This window comes from Gorilla gorilla, chromosome 2, assembly GCF_029281585.2.
Source record: "Gorilla gorilla gorilla isolate KB3781 chromosome 2, NHGRI_mGorGor1-v2.1_pri, whole genome shotgun sequence".
Taxonomy (NCBI): domain Eukaryota; kingdom Metazoa; phylum Chordata; class Mammalia; order Primates; family Hominidae; genus Gorilla; species Gorilla gorilla.
The window spans coordinates 91,565,060-91,584,623 of NC_086017.1; the positions used below are offsets into that span (position 1 = coordinate 91,565,060).

Sequence of the window (19,564 nt, forward strand, 5' to 3'; positions counted from 1 at the left end):
TACTTTTCAAAATTTAATGTAACATTTTTATTTTAATGTAGTTTCTGAAATTACAGTTCTCTTAAACATTTTACATTTTTACCCAACTTTGTCAGATTCAATGGCAACCTAAAGTCAATTACAATACTTTTTTTTTCTTAACAAAAAGATAAGGTCTGAAAATAAATTACATCTGTAAACTCTCTTCTTTTCTTCATCATCATGTATTTACAGTTGGCTGTGAAAAGCCTTTGCTTTTTCAACACCACCCTCACTCAGCCCCAGCTTTGAGAGGACTTATTGCCATGCATGCCCGCAGCACCACTCTTGGTAATTTAGAAATGTGAACTACAGCTCTAGAGTAAACAGGGTGCCTTTTGGTATTCAACGTTGTTCCTATTGAAAAGGAGCATCATTTTGCTCTCTCTTCTGGAAATAGCATTACTAATAAACGTGATTAGGGCATTCGTGTCATGGAACAAATCTTACTGAATATATAAATACCTTTGTTCAGCCATTAAAAAAAAAGAATCTAGACACCAAAGTGAAAACACATCAACAGTAATTTCAAACAGCCCCAGTATAAAGTAAATGGATTATAACAAAGACATATTATATGTTAATTTTTGCCAGGAAAAAAGAAGCCTGTATAAAATTTTCACTTGTTAATTACATTTTCTAAAATTTGTTGAAAACCGAGACATTAATTCCAGAGGACAGACAGGCTCATGAAAAATACAAAACAGCATGCAGGTATAATGGCATCTATTGAAATGACAAGTTAGAGGCCACTAAAGAAGAGAAAAAAAATGAATAAAGAAATTTACATGTTGTCAAAGTAGTTTCTTTATGACAGCATAATTATTTACATAAAAAAGTGTTCCAAACAATTAAGATGTTTCCACAGCAATTTCCAAAATGGGTTCCCTGCAGAGCTTTTATTGTTTATTTTAACCAATAAAAATACAAATTACTAAATTTAAACAGTAACAAACAAACAAGGAAACTAAGCAGGGCATTATGTTTAAGATTTTCATTATCAATTGGAGAGACTTCAGTGACATGTTTTGACAACCTGAAGTATGGTACAGGACACTAGACACTGAATAATAAAGTGCTGTTTAAAAGATCTGCATAGAGATTTAAATTGGTTGCCATTCTAGGCATGTACCTCATTGGTGAATAAAACACAGCATTCAGAGTGAAGAGCTTACCTGTGGAGCTGCAAGCCAACCATATCTTTCTTCCAATCTATTCATATCCCTGTCAAAATTATTTAGGAACTTGTAGCGAAGAAGGTCATCGTCAGTTAAATGAAACTGCCGCCTGGCATAATGGTAACTCTCATTATTTCCTTTTCTTGGGAAGTCTAACCATTCAGGATGCCCAAATTCATTACCTGCATTACAAAACAAATGCAAATATCACCCTGTTAATATTAGAATTTCTTACTAATAATAAACCAATAATTATATGTTTTTAATGTTTTTAAAATTTAGTTTAGGCTATCATTTACTAGACCTGTGTCCTGTAAATGATGTACAGGTGTAGCTCAAAAATAGCACGGTCTAGCACAGGAAGTACCACATTTGGACTCAGAAGCCCAGGGTCCAGCTTCAGTTTGGCTGCTCATTACTTGTTGCACATCTTGGTTTCCTCAAGCAGAAACTGAAGACAATTATCAATGTCATACTTATTTCATTTCTGAAATAATCTCTGCGATCTCAGAGTAATTTCTGAAATATCTATTTCTATAATCTCTGAAATCTGTACAATTCTTGACAATTTCCAAAGGCTTTGTATGTAGGTTATTTTTTGATCCTCAAAGGAATTCTCTATTATAGTCATTTCACAGATGAGAAATCCAAAGCTCTGGCCAGTTAAGAGACTTGCCCAACTTCACAAAGTGGGAAAGCAACCATTAAAATTGAGTTCCTCTCATTAAAATCCAGTTTTTCCTACCACATCACATTACGCAAATATCTTGTAAACTTCAGGTGCTAAGGAAACTCAGGTCATTACTTTTACTATGGATTTTCCGTATTTCTTTTTCAGATCTATTTTTTACTACTAGAGTGTGTACCTTTCATTTCAAGTGTGCCTGCATGCTTATGCTTATTCTTCTGTGTGTTTAGCTGAGACCCCTGGCTGGGGATCTATATAATATTATCTCTCACTATAATGATCAGAACCAGAAACCCAATAAACTTAAAAATAAAATAAAACAGTAACAAATACATAGTTTCCATTTTGAGAATCAATTTTAGATATAAGTCATCTAACCGATTGGTTCTTATTGTTACCCTTAAGTTCAATTTCTACTTTAAGCCTTCTTTTCTTTCCCTAAAAATTAAATGCTACTTTCCAAACTTTTCTTTCGTGTGCTACAATTAATTATTGCTGTGATGTTCTAATTAGTGCTACAAATTTCTAATTAATGCTGCAAATTTCTAATTAATTTTATAAATTTCTCCAATGAGTTAGAAAGTATCATAGCCAATACAAATGTGTCCTACTTCAAATACACAGCATATTAATATTATAATAAATAAAAACTAATCAGCTAGGATGTAATTCAAAATAATTTACTGCAGAGGTGCTTTAAATAGTGAACTTTATGCTAAGAAATTCTGCAACTTACATTTAACTTTTCAGGACCACATTCATCCAAATAAAAATATCATCCAAAATAAATAGGTGTATAGCAGTTTCTTAAAAATTAATAAGTGTCTACAAACATTTTGCTCAATTCAAATTTCAGTCTAAATGACAATATTTCTTATGATGTTGTCCAGTGTGTCATAGCAGAGAGCCGACTTTATGAGGCTATATTAGGATGCTTTAAATTGACACAAGGAATGTCCCTCTGCTATATTTAAAGGTCCTGTCTAAGTCTAAAATCTGATTCACATCAGCCCAAGGTATACCCATGGCACAGCTTACTCCTTCAACCATGAAACTAGCAAAATAATGTACCTGCAGAATTGCATTTGGAGCAATCTTTGCTGATAATGAAGGGACTTCCAGTCTGGGAACAAATATATGTCCATATACCAATCCAAGGACTAGCGGGATTTTAACTAGTGGATGATTTACGAGAAACTAGAAATGCCATGAGGTAGCGATAGTATATTAGCCTACAAACTGGATCCAGGCTTCCCATAGGCAAAATGCTTTTCTTCTGGGACAGCCGTGGATCTCTGGGTTGATCCCAGTATTAATAAACAATTCCTTTAGCCCTCTTCCATGGAGACTGTCACATCATTGTCATCACGATGACAGTAGAAGCAGTAGCACATGCTTAATTTCTGTTCATTATGTGCCAGGCACGATTGTAGGCATTGCACATGAATTAACCCTATCTTCCACAATTGTCTAAGGTAGGTAATATCATTATTTCAATTTTACAGATAAGGAAACTGAGGCACAAAGATGTTACACAGTAATTAAGGAGTTGGGCCTGTGAACCCAGTTAGTCTGGTTTCAGCCTCCTGACTCTTAATTACTACCATAGCATGTTGTGCACAAGTAAATTCTATGGAAATACAGGGCCAAGAATGACCAGCTTCTCATACCTGGACAGAGATTCCAGGTATGTATCAGATGCACAAATGCATCAGAGTGAGAAAGTGAGATGTAGTAAAAAGTTCAGTTTAGCCACAAAATAAGACTTGTGGTAAGGAGATAAAGCAGGATCATTAGGATGAACCGTATACATTTTGTACCTTATATTGCAGGCATTAGGGAATCAAAGGCTATTTTAAAGTAGGGAAATGAGAATGCCAAATGTGTTTATTATTAAAATATCTCTGGTACCATGTGGAAAAAAGACTGGATATCAGGGAAAGTTGAATGGTAGGAAAACTGGCATGGAATCCAATGTATAACAGACGATGAGATTCTGTGGAAACAGAGAAAAGAATGATCGATTCAAATGGCATTTCTGAGATGGAAATAACAAGATTTGATGACAGACTGACTGAATGGAGACAGTGAGGAAAAGGAAAGTCGGAATGCAATTTTGAAGTTTTGAGTTCAGGAGGCTGAGTAGTGACAGTGTTAACTATACTAGAGGAAAACCGTGACAGAAAGCTTGGGGTAAGAAGATAATGAGTTCAATTTTAGGCCTGCTAAATTTAAGACACGAAGGATACATCAGCATCTGTAGATTTAGAAGAATGATAAAATAAGGTACTGAAACTCGAGAGAGAATTGTAGGTGGGGAGAAAGAGTAATTTATAAAGCCTCAATAAGCAAAGATAATGAGAGCCACCAAAGAAAAAACGTCATGGCCTGCATACCAAAGAACTGAAGGCAGAAAGAAGCCATGTTAGGGAAGACTGAGAGCAATGGTTAGCAGGGTAAAGGGGACATTAGAAGAAAACGTAGAAGGCTAAGAAGAGTCCCAAGGATGGTGGTCAGTAGCATTAAATGCTACCGAAAAATAAAATCATAAATAAGAACTTGCTACATGATCTCCCCTCTGATGCAGAAATAAGATGGTGTAAAGCTATGCTTTTCAATCTATATTACATTCCAGAATCACCAAGGAAGGCTGTTAAAAATGTTCACCCCTACCCTCAATGATATGGATACATTACTTCTGGAGTGATTACTAGGCTGGAATCTACAGTTTATCAACTTCTCCATAATATTTTGAAAGTAGTCAGTTAGACAACATGATGCCCATGGATACAGATTTCCAAGTTAGCAAGACTTGGGTTTAAATCACAGCTATGCCACTTATGAGTGATGTGAATATAGGCAATTTAATCTCTCTAGTGCTTGGTTTCCTCATCTGTAAAATCATCATTCTGAGGAGAGAACCAGCTGCCCATACAGGTAACAAGGATGAATCCAAAGGGTTGCTAGCTATTTGGCTCTTGTTCATACAGGTTTTCATGGAATGGCCTTATTCCTTTCTTTAAAGTGCTGAAGTTCTGCACAGATGCATTTATTCATATTTTAATAATGCAAACATATATCCCAAAGCCAAGTATTAATGTGCTTTGAATCATCTACTGTTTTAGATCTTAAAAGACAGAATTGAAAATGAAAATAATGTTGTTACAAGACACCCAGACTGATTGGGTAAATCAGATTACTATGTTAGGAATCCTATATCCACCCTCATGGAAGCTTCACTATTCTACATGTTCACCTTGCAAAGCCTCTGAATAAGCTCTCAAAGGTTATTTGTAGTTTAACTGACAGTTGATTATATACCACTTAAAATTAACATTTTAGGCACTATCTAAAAGTAGAGTTCTGCTCTGGCTAGAACACTCCTGGCACCTGATGACCTCCCCAACTCCCATTTCTTCCTAGCCTGCTTGAAAATGTGACCTGAGGTCACGCTGTTGCTGCTTGCTATCTTTACCAACTGCCTTGGGTAGATTAATGAGGTGAAAACAACAAATTCATTTTCACTGTATAGTTTTGCTTGCTCTTAGTATCTTGCCTTCGTAGTGGAGTTTTCAATAGTACAGAAATGAATGGTGAGTTTGACTAAAACTATCAGAGGATGGTATTAACTCATCGCACAATCTGACTAAAAGCTAAGTAACTGCTCCCCAGGAAAACACACACACACACACACACACACACACACACACCCCACGATACAGCCTCAGAGGGTTCATGGACTCCATAAAAATATGAGATTAAGTTATTATCATTTATTTCTAACATTCCAGTGTGAAAAATTCACATGCTTATAATCTACAGCATAAATAATGGTGATGGGCTGCAAGTTGCCCCCCTCCCCCACCTCACCCAAATTCATATGTTGAAATATTAACTCTTAATGTGATGGTATTTAGGTGATGGGGCCTTGGGAGGTGATTAGGTCAGGAGGGTTGAGCCCTCATGAACAGGATTAATGTTGTTATAAAAGAGGCCCCAGAGAGCTGCCTTGTTTCTTCTGCTGTGGAGGATACAGTGAGAAGACAGCCATCTGTGAACCAGGAAATAGGGCATCACCAGATATCAAATCTGCCAGTGCCTCGATCTAGGACTTCCCAGCATCCAGACTATGAGAAATAGTTTTTGTTGTTTAAGCCACCCAGTCTATGGTGGTTTGTTATAGCTGGACAAACAGGCTAAGATAATAAGGACTGAAGAGTAGCATAATTACAATTAAATAGGTAAGGCATGTAAATTATTTAGAAGCATATACGATACATAGTATGTGCTCAATAAATATTGACTTCTATTACAATGTTTTATTTTTGTTTTATTTATTAATTTATTAAGTAATCCACTCATAGAAATATTTTTAAAAATCACAATTACACACACAATGTTACAAAATAATCTGTTTTTCTTTTGATAAACATTGTATTTATTTTTGTCTATATCCACATCTGTATATTTATATCTATGTCTATATTGATACCTATACATACATTCATACCTATCTACCAACTACCTATAACTTGTTTTTGAAAAAAGATAGACTCGCATTATATATTATTTTGAAATTTAACATGAGCATTTTGCATATCAATAGGTATGCATCTCCATGATGGTATTCCATTGTGGACCATGTAATGAAATTTTATTTAACCAATCACCTTAAGTTAGTAATTTTGACTTTTTGTAATATTTCTGTGTTATAAAAAATCACCAGTCTTTTATATGTATCTTTGTACACCTGTCTGATATTTCCCTAACATAAACTGAATAAATATAATATCTGCTCAAAGGTAAACAGCAGATATTCTAGGATCAAACATTTCCCAAGTTTTGAACACTGCTCATGATTCGAAGATACAGGCACAAGTTATTAGATTCTCCTGAAAATAATTTTCAACACACAAATTATATTTCTTAATGTATATGTTTAGGATTCTACTTTAAAAGTATTTTTCATCATTTATATTTAATGTTTCATTTTAGTGCCCTCTAAGATACATCAATTTAAAATATTTATCATTTCAATACCATATAATGGTATTGAAAAATTAGTAAGCATTAAGAAAAAATTCATCTGGGGACTACCAGAGGCAGGAGAGAGAAAGCAGGGAGGGCTGAAAAACAACCTATTGGGTACTATGTTCACCACCTGGGTGACGGACATTCACACCCCAAACCTCAGTGTCATGCAATATATCCACATAACAAACTGCACATGTACCCCCAGCATCTAAAATAAAAGTTGAAATTATTTTTAAAAAGTAACTAATTTTTAAATGGAGAAATTTAATTACATGAGGTTAATTTCAGTACTTAGAAAAATCTGAGAAAAAGAAAAAAGCACACAAAATATTTGGTAATATTTGGTAATGTAACTCAATTCAAGATTTTGTTTATATTTTAACTTTTACTTCATTTATCTTTTTAAAGTATAAATTCACTACTTTAAGAGCATCTCAAGAAGCATATTCATATAATATGTAATATGAAATTAAATTTCTAAGTTAGAAAATAGAACTTTAATTTAAAAAATTCAAAATACGGTAACGATTCTATTTTATTAGAAAATCATTTATTAATCTCTATTAAACATTTAGATTTTCTGAAAATGTTCCTTCAGAGAGGCCTCTTTTTAGACTGAAAAATATAGAAAGTTGCATATAACAAAGAGAGACAGAAAAATTGTATCAGTGATTGTAGACAAAACATTCTACAGGGTGGCTCTGAATGTTTTCTCTGTTGTAAACGAGCTGACAAGGGGCAAATTAAGTTTAATGTAGACAAACGCAACATTAAATTTCATATTTGGTTCAAAACCATAAACACAAGCATAAAATAAATGGAAGCAAATCACAGAAAGACTTTCAAAGTGACCTTGGGATAATAGTGAACCATTCTTAAGGCTGGAGAGAGAAAACTGGAAAATGCCTGTTAGTATCTTCCACTAGCTCACAGCTCACAAACCTAATGAAGAAAAATACTATCATTAAAACAAGTTAAGAATGTCCTTCTCAGCTATGGTCTACAAATTACTTAGGATATATGGCAGTAATTGAGACAGTACAGGGAAATATGGTGACCCAAATGAGCCTATAAGTAAGGGTGCTGTGTATAAGGGCTGCTGTGTATAAAAATGGATCAGAAATCTAAATTTATTCAGGTGATGGCAAATAATATAATTGATTTATTTTAGTATAGATGACTTGACAGAATGCAAACAATATGATCTGAATCAGCATTTGAATTTAAGCAATATGTATATTCCTAAATTATATATGAATATGATAGGTACACATACGTACATAATACATTTATATGTTCCTCAATGAATGCAACAGGTGTTCACAACTTGGGGCTCATGCATTTCTAATGATTTTCTAATATTTCATGCAAAATGTTGTATGTATGTTCACATGCATTTTTCAGAGGAGAGAAATGTGTTCTTTGGATTCTCCAGGCATCCAAAGATTAAATGTATTTGTGAAAGAACCATTCACTATATTAGAATGCCAGCAACTAGAAGAATGGGTCACATGTAAGGGCTTTTAAGCAAAATAAAAAAGAAAAGTAGAAAGCTAAGTTAAAGGAAGCATTTTTAAAACCTTTGGCTGGTTTATTCAACAGATAAGAGGCTTAGAAAAGTCACATTTAAACTAATTGTAGCGCACAGAGGCAATGACTGTGACAATTAAGAACAATAGTTCTGAGTCCAAAATACGTATTACAAGTAATCTGGCACTAACCATCAAAGCATGATCGTTCTGCTCATTAAATTATGATTATGATCAGTAGTGTAATACATAGAATGTTCCTCGATTCAAAATGAAGAGAGGATAATCATTTTTTGAGCCATCACTTGGGACCCTTTCTAAGAGAATTCAGAATTCATGGTATGATTCATTGTATTCAATATAGTAACATAACTGGGTGCTTCTAGAAATGAGAAATCTGAAAAGTTTGGCTAAACCTTAAAACAAAATCACGGAAGCAGGTGACTAACATTGCTATAGTTAACGATTCTAAAAAAGTCTACCAAGTTCCTTCTCTCTAGTTCCATTTCCTCCTTACACAGCCCCATTCATGTCTGGTTAATTGTGAAAAACCTCTAAGAGCAAAATTGCGATTGGGACTCCTTCTCCTGTAATTAATTTTTTTGCTGTTTGATGTAAAGATCCAAACTATAAATTGACAAGAAACCAGCTGGTACAGTGACGAAATTCAAGGCAATATAACTAATAAAAAAGCCCCAGCTCTGTTGGCTGAACATTTTGATTAGCAGGTTTGTATATTTTGTTTCTGTAAACTGTAATGCATACTAATTTTACCTAGGAATTAATTAAAGTATATCAAAACCTCCATGCTGTGGATGTTACATAATTTGTTATTGTTCCGCAGTTTACATGTATATAAAAATAATGTATAGTCCTAATGAGAATATAAAAACGTTAGCGCCTACTCCTCTTTACTGTACTAAAGACTAACTTTTAAAAGAAAATATCTATATTAAAATGAAATTCTTTGGCTTTTCTCTGGTATTGCAGTGAGTACTTAACTCACCAAAGTGTGAGGCACAGCGCAAAGCAATTTTTTAAACCAGGGCCTGTGATTTTTCTTTAAAAAAAAAATAAACTTGTAATCACTGCCCCTGCTGCCTTTGATACTAATCAGTGCGGTTATCGGAAGGGGCCACATCTAATGTTTCTCTGTCATTCTCCACAGCAAGCTCCAGTGCACTGTACCTGAAACAGTCTCCTTAAATATTTGTTAAGATTTGATGTTTTCCTCTATAATTATTAAATGTCCAACATAATTTCTCTGGAGGTACAGAAGCAAAATATAGTGATCAGATCCAGAAGATGAGAGAAAGGATGACATGCTAGATGAGGCCAACAAAACAGAACTCAGTGCTCAAGAGAACAGGATTTATCATTACAGTCTATCACAGCCTCCCTTTTGCCTCCAGACTGTAAATGGTATGTAATTCTTTGTTGATATCAAGCATGTGTGTGTGTGTGTGTGTGTGTGTGTGTGTGTGTGCATGCCAGTTGTACTCCACCAGTCCAGTCTTTTCCATGGTTTCACTTTCCATGGTTTCAGTTACCCATGGTCAACTGTGGCCTGAAAATATTAAATGGAAAATTCCAGATATAACTCATAAGTTTTAATGCATGCCCTTCAGTGTAGCATGATGAAATCTTGTGACGTCCTCCTGCATCCCACTCCAGATGTGAATCATCACTTTGCCCAGCATCTCTGCACTATCCACTACCTGCTCATTAGTCACTTAATGGCCACCTCAGTTACCAAACGGACTGCCATGGTATTGCTGTGCTTGTGTTCAAGTCACCTTTATGTTATTTTGAATGGCTCCAAAGCACAAGTAGTGATACTGGCATACTGTTATAATAGTTCTATGTTATTATGCAGTATTGTTGTTAACCTCTTACTCTGCATAATTTATAAATTAAACTTTATTATAGTTATATATGTAAAGGAAAACAAACAGTGTATATAGGGTTCAGTACAACATGAAGTTTCAGGCATCCACTGAAGAACAGACCCCAGTGGAAAAGGAGAAACCACTGTACATGCACACACACACACACACACAAACACACACACACAAACTCACACACACACAAACACACACAAACTCACACACACACACAAACTCACACACACTCTCACTTTAAATACACACACCTGTACACACTCATATTATAGGCAACAGTCCTGATGAGAATATTAAAAACAAAAAACAAACACCTAACTCCCATTCCTCATAACTGTACCAGGTTTGTCAGGGGTGTCTGAACCACAGCAACTCCATCTTGAAGAGGGGCTGGGTAAAATAAGGATGAGACCTACTGGGCTGCATTCCCAGATGGTTAAGCATTCTAAGTCACAGAATGAAATAGGAGGTTGGCACAAGATACAGGCCATAAAGACCTTGCTGATAAAACTGATTGCAGTAAAGAAGCCAGCTAAAACCCACCAAAACCAACATGGTAATGAGAATGACCTCTGGTCTTTCTCACTGCTATACTCCCACCAGTGCCACAACAGTTTACAAATGCCATGGCAACATCAGGAAGTTACCCTCTATGGTCTAAAAGTGGGAGGCATGAATAATCCACCCCTTGTTTAGCATATAATCAAGAAAATAACCATAAAAATGAACAACCAGCAGCCCTTGGGGCTGCTCTGTCTATGGAGTAGCTATTCGTTCATTCCTCTACTTTCTTAATAAACTTGCTTTCACTTTACTCTATGGACTCTCCCTGAATTCTTTCTTGCCTGAGATCCAAAAACCCTCTCTTAGGGTCTGGATCAGGACCCCTTTCCAGTAACATCTTTCCGGCCACCATGGAAGGAACAATACTAAGGAAACTCCTGACCCAAAGACTAACTTTGGGTAAGTGCTGGGGTGCAGTAACATCTTTCTGGCAGACCATGGAAGAAATGAAACTAAAGAGACCCCCAACCCAAAGGAAAATCACCTGCATGTACCAATTGGCGAACTTTCGGCACGTGGGGTGCACACACCCGAGTGAAGAGTGGGATTGCATTAGACGCCCAATTTAAGGGAGCCAGAGTCTCTCCTAAGACAGATTTAAAGGCTCCTCTCAGAAAAAGGCAAGGACGCTTGACTGAACTTGGGTTCGAGGCCCAACTTAGGAAGGTTAGAGTCCTTTATAAGATTTAGGGGGTTAGTGGACCCTCTTAGTAAAGTCCTCGGATAAGAACGGGTTCAGCACTATGGGATGTTAACTGCTATGCTCTTTGGAGTAATCTGCTTTGCAGTCTTTGCTGACAGTTGCGGGTGACAGAATTACACAAGTAAAGGACCATGGGAAATGGGGAGCTTTTTCCTCCCTCAAAGGGGAAATTCGATAATTTTCCTCTTTGTTGCAGCTTGGCAGCCAGGGCTTTGGTGCAGCCAGCCGGGTCACTGGGGCCACTCAAGGCAAGGGAACCCAGAAGCCAGGCATGCCAGCAAAAGGATAAGAATTTCTTACTAGTCAGGCTTCTAGGTTCATTTGTTCTCTCTCTCTCTCTCTCTCTTTCTCCCTCTGGGCAAACTGGTTGAATGAATGGTAAAAATCACTGTTTATCTCCTCTGTAAAGGTTTGATTAATGGGAAAAAAGGATCCGTGAGGCTAATCTTAAGCTGTAGCAAATCTGGTGTGCTTTGTGTGCCTTTCTGTATTGTTTGGTCTATCTTAGGATAGAATGTTGGCCTAGGACACCATTAGCTTGCTGTTCAAAATGGCCCAGAAAACTGGTCGGTTACAAACTTTGCTGCAGGTCCCTAAAACAAAACTGGATGAAGTTCTCCTCTTCTCTTGTTCTACATCTTTGGGAGATGACCTTTTAACCACATGGCAGTACTTTCTCTTGGTCTCTGCTGTCACAATGGCTGCTCAGGTTCAGGGTTCAATTCCTGGCTTAGGAAATGAGTCCTTTCTGGTTTGATATCAGTGTGACATTTGCCATTTTTTAATTCTCTTCCCCTCTAGGAACCATCTTTGGAGTAATCTGCCTTGCAACCGGAATTTGGCTCAAAACAGTTTTTCTTAGAGCACTAATCAACACTTTAACAACAAAATTGTAAAGGTTATAAAAATTGTAAGGGTTAAAAAAGGTTTATGAGTATCTTACCTTATGGTCAAACATTAAAATTGGGTAGACATGTCAATGAGTTTTATTAAGAATTGGTTTTAACATTAATAGTACACTAATGTAAAGGTGAAATTTGGCTTATTTGGTACAAAAATCATACAGGAAGCACTGTCACATGTGAAATAGTGTTTGGCTTTCTTTGGGCTATATTTGTGTAAATATGTTGTTGGTATGTGTTCCAAAATTATGTAAAACTCCTCTAATTCTAATAGGACTTAGTGTATGTTATTATAATTGTTACATAAAATCATATGCCAGAAAGGTAACCAAATTTCTTTGTCAATTGTGTTTTTAACTGTGGCTGCCCTAAAAGATTTTGTCATTCACAGAAAATTGTTGTGTTGTTTTGATCCTCTTCAAAAGATTGTTTCATAATCAGTGACAGGACTTTGATAGTTGCTCTTAAATGCAGGTTTCTGATTACTTTGAATAACTTTGGAATAGAGGAAAAACATTAAGGATTCTCATGGAGAGCTGAAATGTTTATGACTATCAAGCAGAAGAGGAGTTAACTGCATGGACTAAACTAATGTAAGATTAAAGAAACTTTTTTGACATTTTGCTTAAAAATTGCTGATCATTTGCTTTGTTTTTCAGAGTCAAGGTAACTTCTTTTAACCTACTTGCAGCTTTTGACAATTAAGTAAAGTATACTCCTGTGAACAAAATTTGAAGCATATTTGTTTCTCTCTACCTAATTTCTCCAGAATTTGGAAACTATTTGTGAGTATTCTTTTTTTTTTTTTGAGATGGAGTCTTGCTCCGTCGCCTAGGCTAGAGTGCAGTGGTGTGATCTCGCTTACTGCAACCTCCGCCTCCCTGGTTCAAGCGATTCTCCTGCCTCAGCCTCCTGAGTAGCTGGGATTACAGGTGTCCACCACCATGCCGAGCTAATTGTTGTATTTTTAGTAGAGATGGGGTTTCACCATCTTGGTCAGGCTGGTCTCGAACTCCTGACCTTGTGATTCACCCTCCTCAGCCTCCCAAAGTGCTGGGATTACAGGAGTGAGCCACCACCCCCGGCTGGGTATTCTTAATTTATGGCAATACAGTTATTTGCATAAGTGCAATAAGAATCTGTTTCCTTTTGTAACAGGACACAATTGGTGAAACTGGTTATTTTACCAAGGCATTGACCGGAATGGTGTGCTTTCCTTTAAGGAATTGAACTTGACTTTAAAGCCAATAAAAGCCTCTTGAGAAAACTGGCCTCATACCTTGTCTACACAGTCTCTGTACAGGGTTCTTGACCAGTGATAAGCAAAGAATGCCACTTTCTGATAAGCCCAGGAGCCCCAAGCTATCTTGTCACTTCAAGAGTAGAGGAATTTATCCAACTCATAGATGTTTGAGGTTACAAACACATGGCTGGGCTCAACTTAAAAAATAAAAGTCTTATCTGAGATTCCTTATGCAACAGAATTCCATCAAAGCCAACCAAAAAGCTTATATCAAAAATAATTATTCTTGCTGTACTTTATACAAATAAACAGGCCAAGTATAATAAAGCAAATCAGTCTTACCATAATTTGTCTCTAGTAAAAATGGGAAACTGGAGAGAGAAGTTAAGTTTCAAGAACTATAGTACACTTGTTATTAATAGATTCTAGTCTCATCGGTTGTTTTTGAGTTTTTTCCTGCAATTTAGGTTGACCCTGCTTACTCCTGTAAACCAACCAGTGATCTCTGGATGCTGCTCAAAAGAACTAAAAAGAATGAGTAATATAAAAATCTGGAGTCAATATTCTAACTCTGGGCACACTGGAACTGGCTAGCAACCCCATAACAGCTTGGTTCCAACAATTGCCCAGTTCATGGAAAGCCTTCTAATTCAGTTTACTTGGGATAATTTTACTTATTTTACTTTACTCTTGCGGAATACATCGCTGTTTTACTCCACATGTAGGAATGCAGGATAAGCTTACTCAATGTTCTCTGAAACTGGACACTTATTAATCTTCCAGATATCACCTTTTTTTCAGCACTCAAGAGTTATGAATGGCTATCACCATACCAATGCTTTCTGACTGAGCTCCTCTCTACCCTGAATGCAAGAGACCTAACAGTTAGGTAGGAATATCATTGCCCTTATTCAGCCTGAAGAAGTTACAGAAGATGGATCTTCATCCCTCTATAACCCTTAAGAGTTCTCTTATAAAATGGAGGGAGAATATATGTCAGAGGTGTTCGAATCACAGCAACTCCATTTTGAATAGGGACTAGGTAAAATAAGACTGAGACCTACTGGGCTGCATTCCCAGATGATTAGGCATTCTAAGTCACAGAATGAGACAGAGGTTGGCACAAGACACAGGTCATGAAGACCTTGCTGATAAAACAGGATGCAGGAAAGAAGCCAGCTAAAACCCACCAAAACCAACATGGCAATGAGAGTGACCTCTGGTCATCCTCATTGCTATACGCCCACCGTCACCATGACAGTCTACAAATGCCATGGCAATGTCAGGAAGTTACTCTATGTGGTCTTAAAAGAGGAGGCATGAATAATCCACCCCTTGTTTAGCACACAATCAAGAAATAACCATAAAAATGAACAACCAGCAGCCCTTGGGGCTGCTCTGTCTATGGAGTAGCCGTTCGTTCATTCCTCTACTTTCTTAATAAACTTGCTTTCACTTTACTTTACTCTATGGACTTTCTCTGAATTCTTTCTTGCCTAGATCCAAGAACCCTCTCTTGGGGTCTGTATAGGGACCCTTTTCTGGTAACAGATTCACTGTTTTAAAACAAAATGCTTTGGTCTCCACATTCTCTCATGTTTTTCTCCTGCACACTCCTCCTTTAAAAGATACAAGCCAAAGAATATATTCTAAGCCCCATGTTAAAGTGGTCATATGTTTAACTATAACAGAAGAATACAACTTTAGAACTACTTAAGTGTATCTGTGTATCAGATAACATGCTTAGTTGCTTAATATACATCAGCATCATCCCTGTTCTCATAGAACTCACAATTTAATAGGAGAGATTTTACACAACCATAAAAATATCCATTTCCTTAACATGATGGGGGGTGCTGGACAAGAGGGATCAAAAGAAGGCTTAAAGGATCTGTAAAAGTTAAAGAAGTAGTAGGAGAGTGTGAAAGGAAAACAAATCCTGGGGCCCCAGAATCACTAAGCTAAAGGGAAAAGACAAGCTGGGAACCGCTTCTATTCAAAGTCACCCCTCTGCTCACTGAGGTCAATGCATATCTGATTGCCTCCCTTGGAGAGGCTAAGCAGAAACTCAATGCAACCATTTTCCTCTCATCTACCTATGACCTGGAAGCCCCCTCCTCACTTCCAGTTGTCCCACCTGTCCTTCAAGTTGTCCTGCTGCTTTGGACTGAACCAATGTTCATCTTACTATGACTGATTTCTCATGTCTCCCTAAAATGTATAAAACAAAACTACTCTGACCACGCTGGACACATGTCATCAGGACCTCCTGAGGCTGTGTCTGGGCACACATCTTCAACCTTGGCAAAATAAACTTTCTAAATGAACTGAGACCTGTCTTAGATATTCAGGGTTCACAGTGATATGAGACAAATGCTCCTGTTCCATCTAATCATGCCATGGTGACAAATATCCATACCCCCAATTCTAGAAGAGCTGAAAGGGGCCAGGAATGTGGTGCTGAATGTTAGAACTAGGGAAGCATGCTGGGTCCATACCCTCACTCTACCCCTGCTCTCCCAGTCCTCCCCCTGATAAATTATGTGTAACATCTTGAAGTAATAGCTGAATGAGCTATGGGCACTTGGAAAACAATTTTCAACTTGAACTTTGGTTGATCTGGCCAAACCCATCAATCCTTTGTGTTATCTACATGATTACAATTGCTTGGGGTGGTTAAGTTCTCATCAATAAGGCAAAGACAGGATAGTGGGTGAAGTAAATTCTTAGGTCCAATGTTAAGAAGGTTGTCAAAATAGGCCGGGCGTGGTGGCTCACGCCTGTAATCCCTGCACTTTGGGAGGCCAAGGCGGGTGGATTACCTAAGGTCAGGAGCCCAAGACCAGCCTGGCCAGCATGGCAAAATCCTATCTCTACTAAAAATACAAAAATTAGCTGAGCGTGTGGCAGGCACCTGTAATTCCAGCTACTCAGGAGGCTGATGCAGGAAAATTGCTTGAACCCGGAAGGTGGAGGTTGCAGTGAGCTGAGATTGTGCCACTGCACTCCAGGCTGGGAGACAGAGCAAGGCTCTATCTTATATTCAAAAAAAAAAGCCTGTCAAAATAAACAAACAAAAAATAATCTTCATCAGCAATGTCCATAAGTGCAAAATCAGATTTCTATATTCCACATAAATGTGGTAGAATGAATATAAACACACTTATAAACAAGTTTTATTTGAAATGCTAAAGACTTATTAGCATTACTATATTGAAGAGTAATTATACATCTCTTAATTCCTTTTTTTAAAATTGAGAAAATGGAAGATGATTTTAAATAAATGAAATGTAAAATAATCACACTATTAAAATAAAAGCAAAGTCATTTATTGAGAGCCTCCTATATACACAGGCTTTGTGCTACAATTATTAACAGTTACTTTAAAAAATAATCTTCACAAAAACCCTTCAATATGGGAGGGAACATTATTTCTGTTTTCAGATAATAGATCAGGAAAGTAATGTGACTTTCTAAGGTTATACAGGTATGAAGTATCAAGACTAGTATTCGAACTTAGATGTCTCTGTGTACTTTTCATTGTATCTGGCACTAAGTACATGATTTGAACAACATTAACTAGAAATCTATTATGAATGTACAAGCATTAGGGAAGGTAATGAAAGAGCTATAAAAAGAATGTACTTCCAATTCCACTATCAAGTGTACGAATGAAGTGTATTTATTACTGACCTCTGCTTTCTTTGTACCTTGCATATCCTGCTACTGTTGGTGTTATGATTCCACGTTGTAGCTGTTTAGCCTCTTCAGTTTTTTTTTAAACTCCTGCAAAAAGGCTTGAGTGTTCTCCTGTGCTTCCACTTGCACTTGGATATATACTTTTTTCTTTACTAATGAAAGTATTTAAATAGCATTATGCTGTGTTTTGTATGTGTGTGTTTATATTGTTTTTGCCTATCTTTCTATTAGACTGGGGACAGATATCCTATATTTTCATCTATTATTTCTACTACAGTAAGCATTCAGTATACACTCAAAGATTTATTAAATAAATGTTGAAACAAAAAAAATAAAGTAAATGATGTCTGCTTCCATTAGTAGACTATGTATTCCTCATGGAAAATGTCTTTTTTTTTTTTTTGAATACCCAGTTGAAGTATAGAGACAGATAAAAAAGTGTCTAACAAATGTTTCTTTACAGATGCAAAATGGGTTTCTATGAGAGCCATAAGAAAAAAAAAACAGAAAGTACAACGGGGTAGAAAGGGGGTGGATAAAGAGGAACATATCTATACCATCAGGGAGAGAAATATTTAAATCAGAAGAGAACAGATAAAGCACTTCAGTTGTCTATTTATCAGAGGTTAGGTTTCCTTTTCTGAATGCCAGACTAATAGGAGATGCAATTTCAAATGTTCATGTTGCTATTCAAACTTCGACCTATATGCCACTTTTTGGCACATTTTTAAATTTAAAATAAATAATAAAAATATAAGACGAAGATAAGACAATGAACAAAGCAAATGAGACTAAATCGAGAATGAGTGTTATACTTTTGCACACAATGTTGTAAGAACCAGATATTATTTTCTTAATACAAATTTTCATAGCAACAGTAATGAGCTTTCACCATTCATTTTGAAGCCATTTTGATGTTGCATGAAACAGGAGACTCAAAATACTCTATTGGGAGAAAATTAGCCACACAAAGGAAATGGTGGAGGAAAAAATGTTATTTTATAAAATTCAAACTGAATTCAGATTTTTTGCAAGTAAGTTAAAAATGACTCAGAAAATAATTTGCTAATGGAGAACCTTGTAAAAATGTATAAATGTTTTGCATGTGAATAAGGCACCAACTGAAAGATTCCACACCATTTTAAGCAGTAGAAAATAAGGCAGAAAAATGGGATATGAAAGCAAGGAATAAATTAGCCGACTATGAAATTGATTCTACACATGTGGCTTTGTGGCTATTGCAACTTTAGGTTTAGACTCAAAAGTTTAGTAGTGAAGACAGACTGTGCTACTTTGTTTGCCTCCAATTAGGATATGCTACCGCTAAGTCAGAGTGAGTTCCTGTGGTCACAGCAAACACATAGTGACAGAGGTTAACAAACTTCCCTAGCCAATTACTCTTTAAGAGCTAAGCACAGACATTTAAAAAGAAAGCACATAGCCACAGGGGAAAAAAATAAAAAAGATTAGTAAGAACATGTTTCCTTAAATACTCAGAATTTGATAACTGACATCAGTTTAATTGAATACTGGTATCATTCCAGGCTGGTGGAGTGTTTTTGTAAGAATCCAAGGCTTGTTCAAGGCACAGCCGGCTGCTACTTTTCTAGGTTTCCATCTCCCACAGCCTTTCTTCTGTATCAGAGCTCTAACTCCCCAAGTAGAGAGACTTAACTACCTGCTTATAACTTAATCAAAGAGCCTGTATTGGTTTGCCTTTGGATGATGCTTCTATTGCTCCAGGTTCCTGCCAACAGCTAGTTAGCCTTGTCTGCTTCCCTGCTATCAGCTCTTGCTTCCTCTCAGGCCACTGGTGCCAAAGAAAGGAGAAAAAAGTTCCATAGCAGCATGACAGCTGGTGGGAAACACTGTGAACTTCTTCCCACAATAAGAAGAAAAGGTTCTCAGTGTTTGTACTTGGCTTGCTTCAGCTCTCTCGCTTTGCTCTGGGTAATGCTGATTTTGATTTTTGAAAAATGTGACTATAAAGTTATGAATTGGGCTATCAAATGGCTTTGAAGGCAATAAAAGGGAGAATTCAAACATATATAGGTTGAACATACATAAACAAACAATCTTAGCGTCTTTAAGATAATGGCACTTAA

General features: G+C 36.6%; 1 protein-coding gene across 1 annotated transcript in view; it reads right to left on the reverse strand.

The window, feature by feature from the left end:
- The window catches only part of GBE1 (1,4-alpha-glucan branching enzyme 1), a 274,004-nt gene that overhangs the window by 46,338 nt on the left and 208,102 nt on the right, over window positions 1-19,564 (reverse strand). Inside the window, exon 13 of the mRNA XM_055383606.2 lies at window positions 1,194-1,378. Coding sequence (XP_055239581.1) covers window positions 1,194-1,378 — 185 coding nt within the window. The remainder of the gene's footprint in view (window positions 1-1,193; window positions 1,379-19,564) is intronic.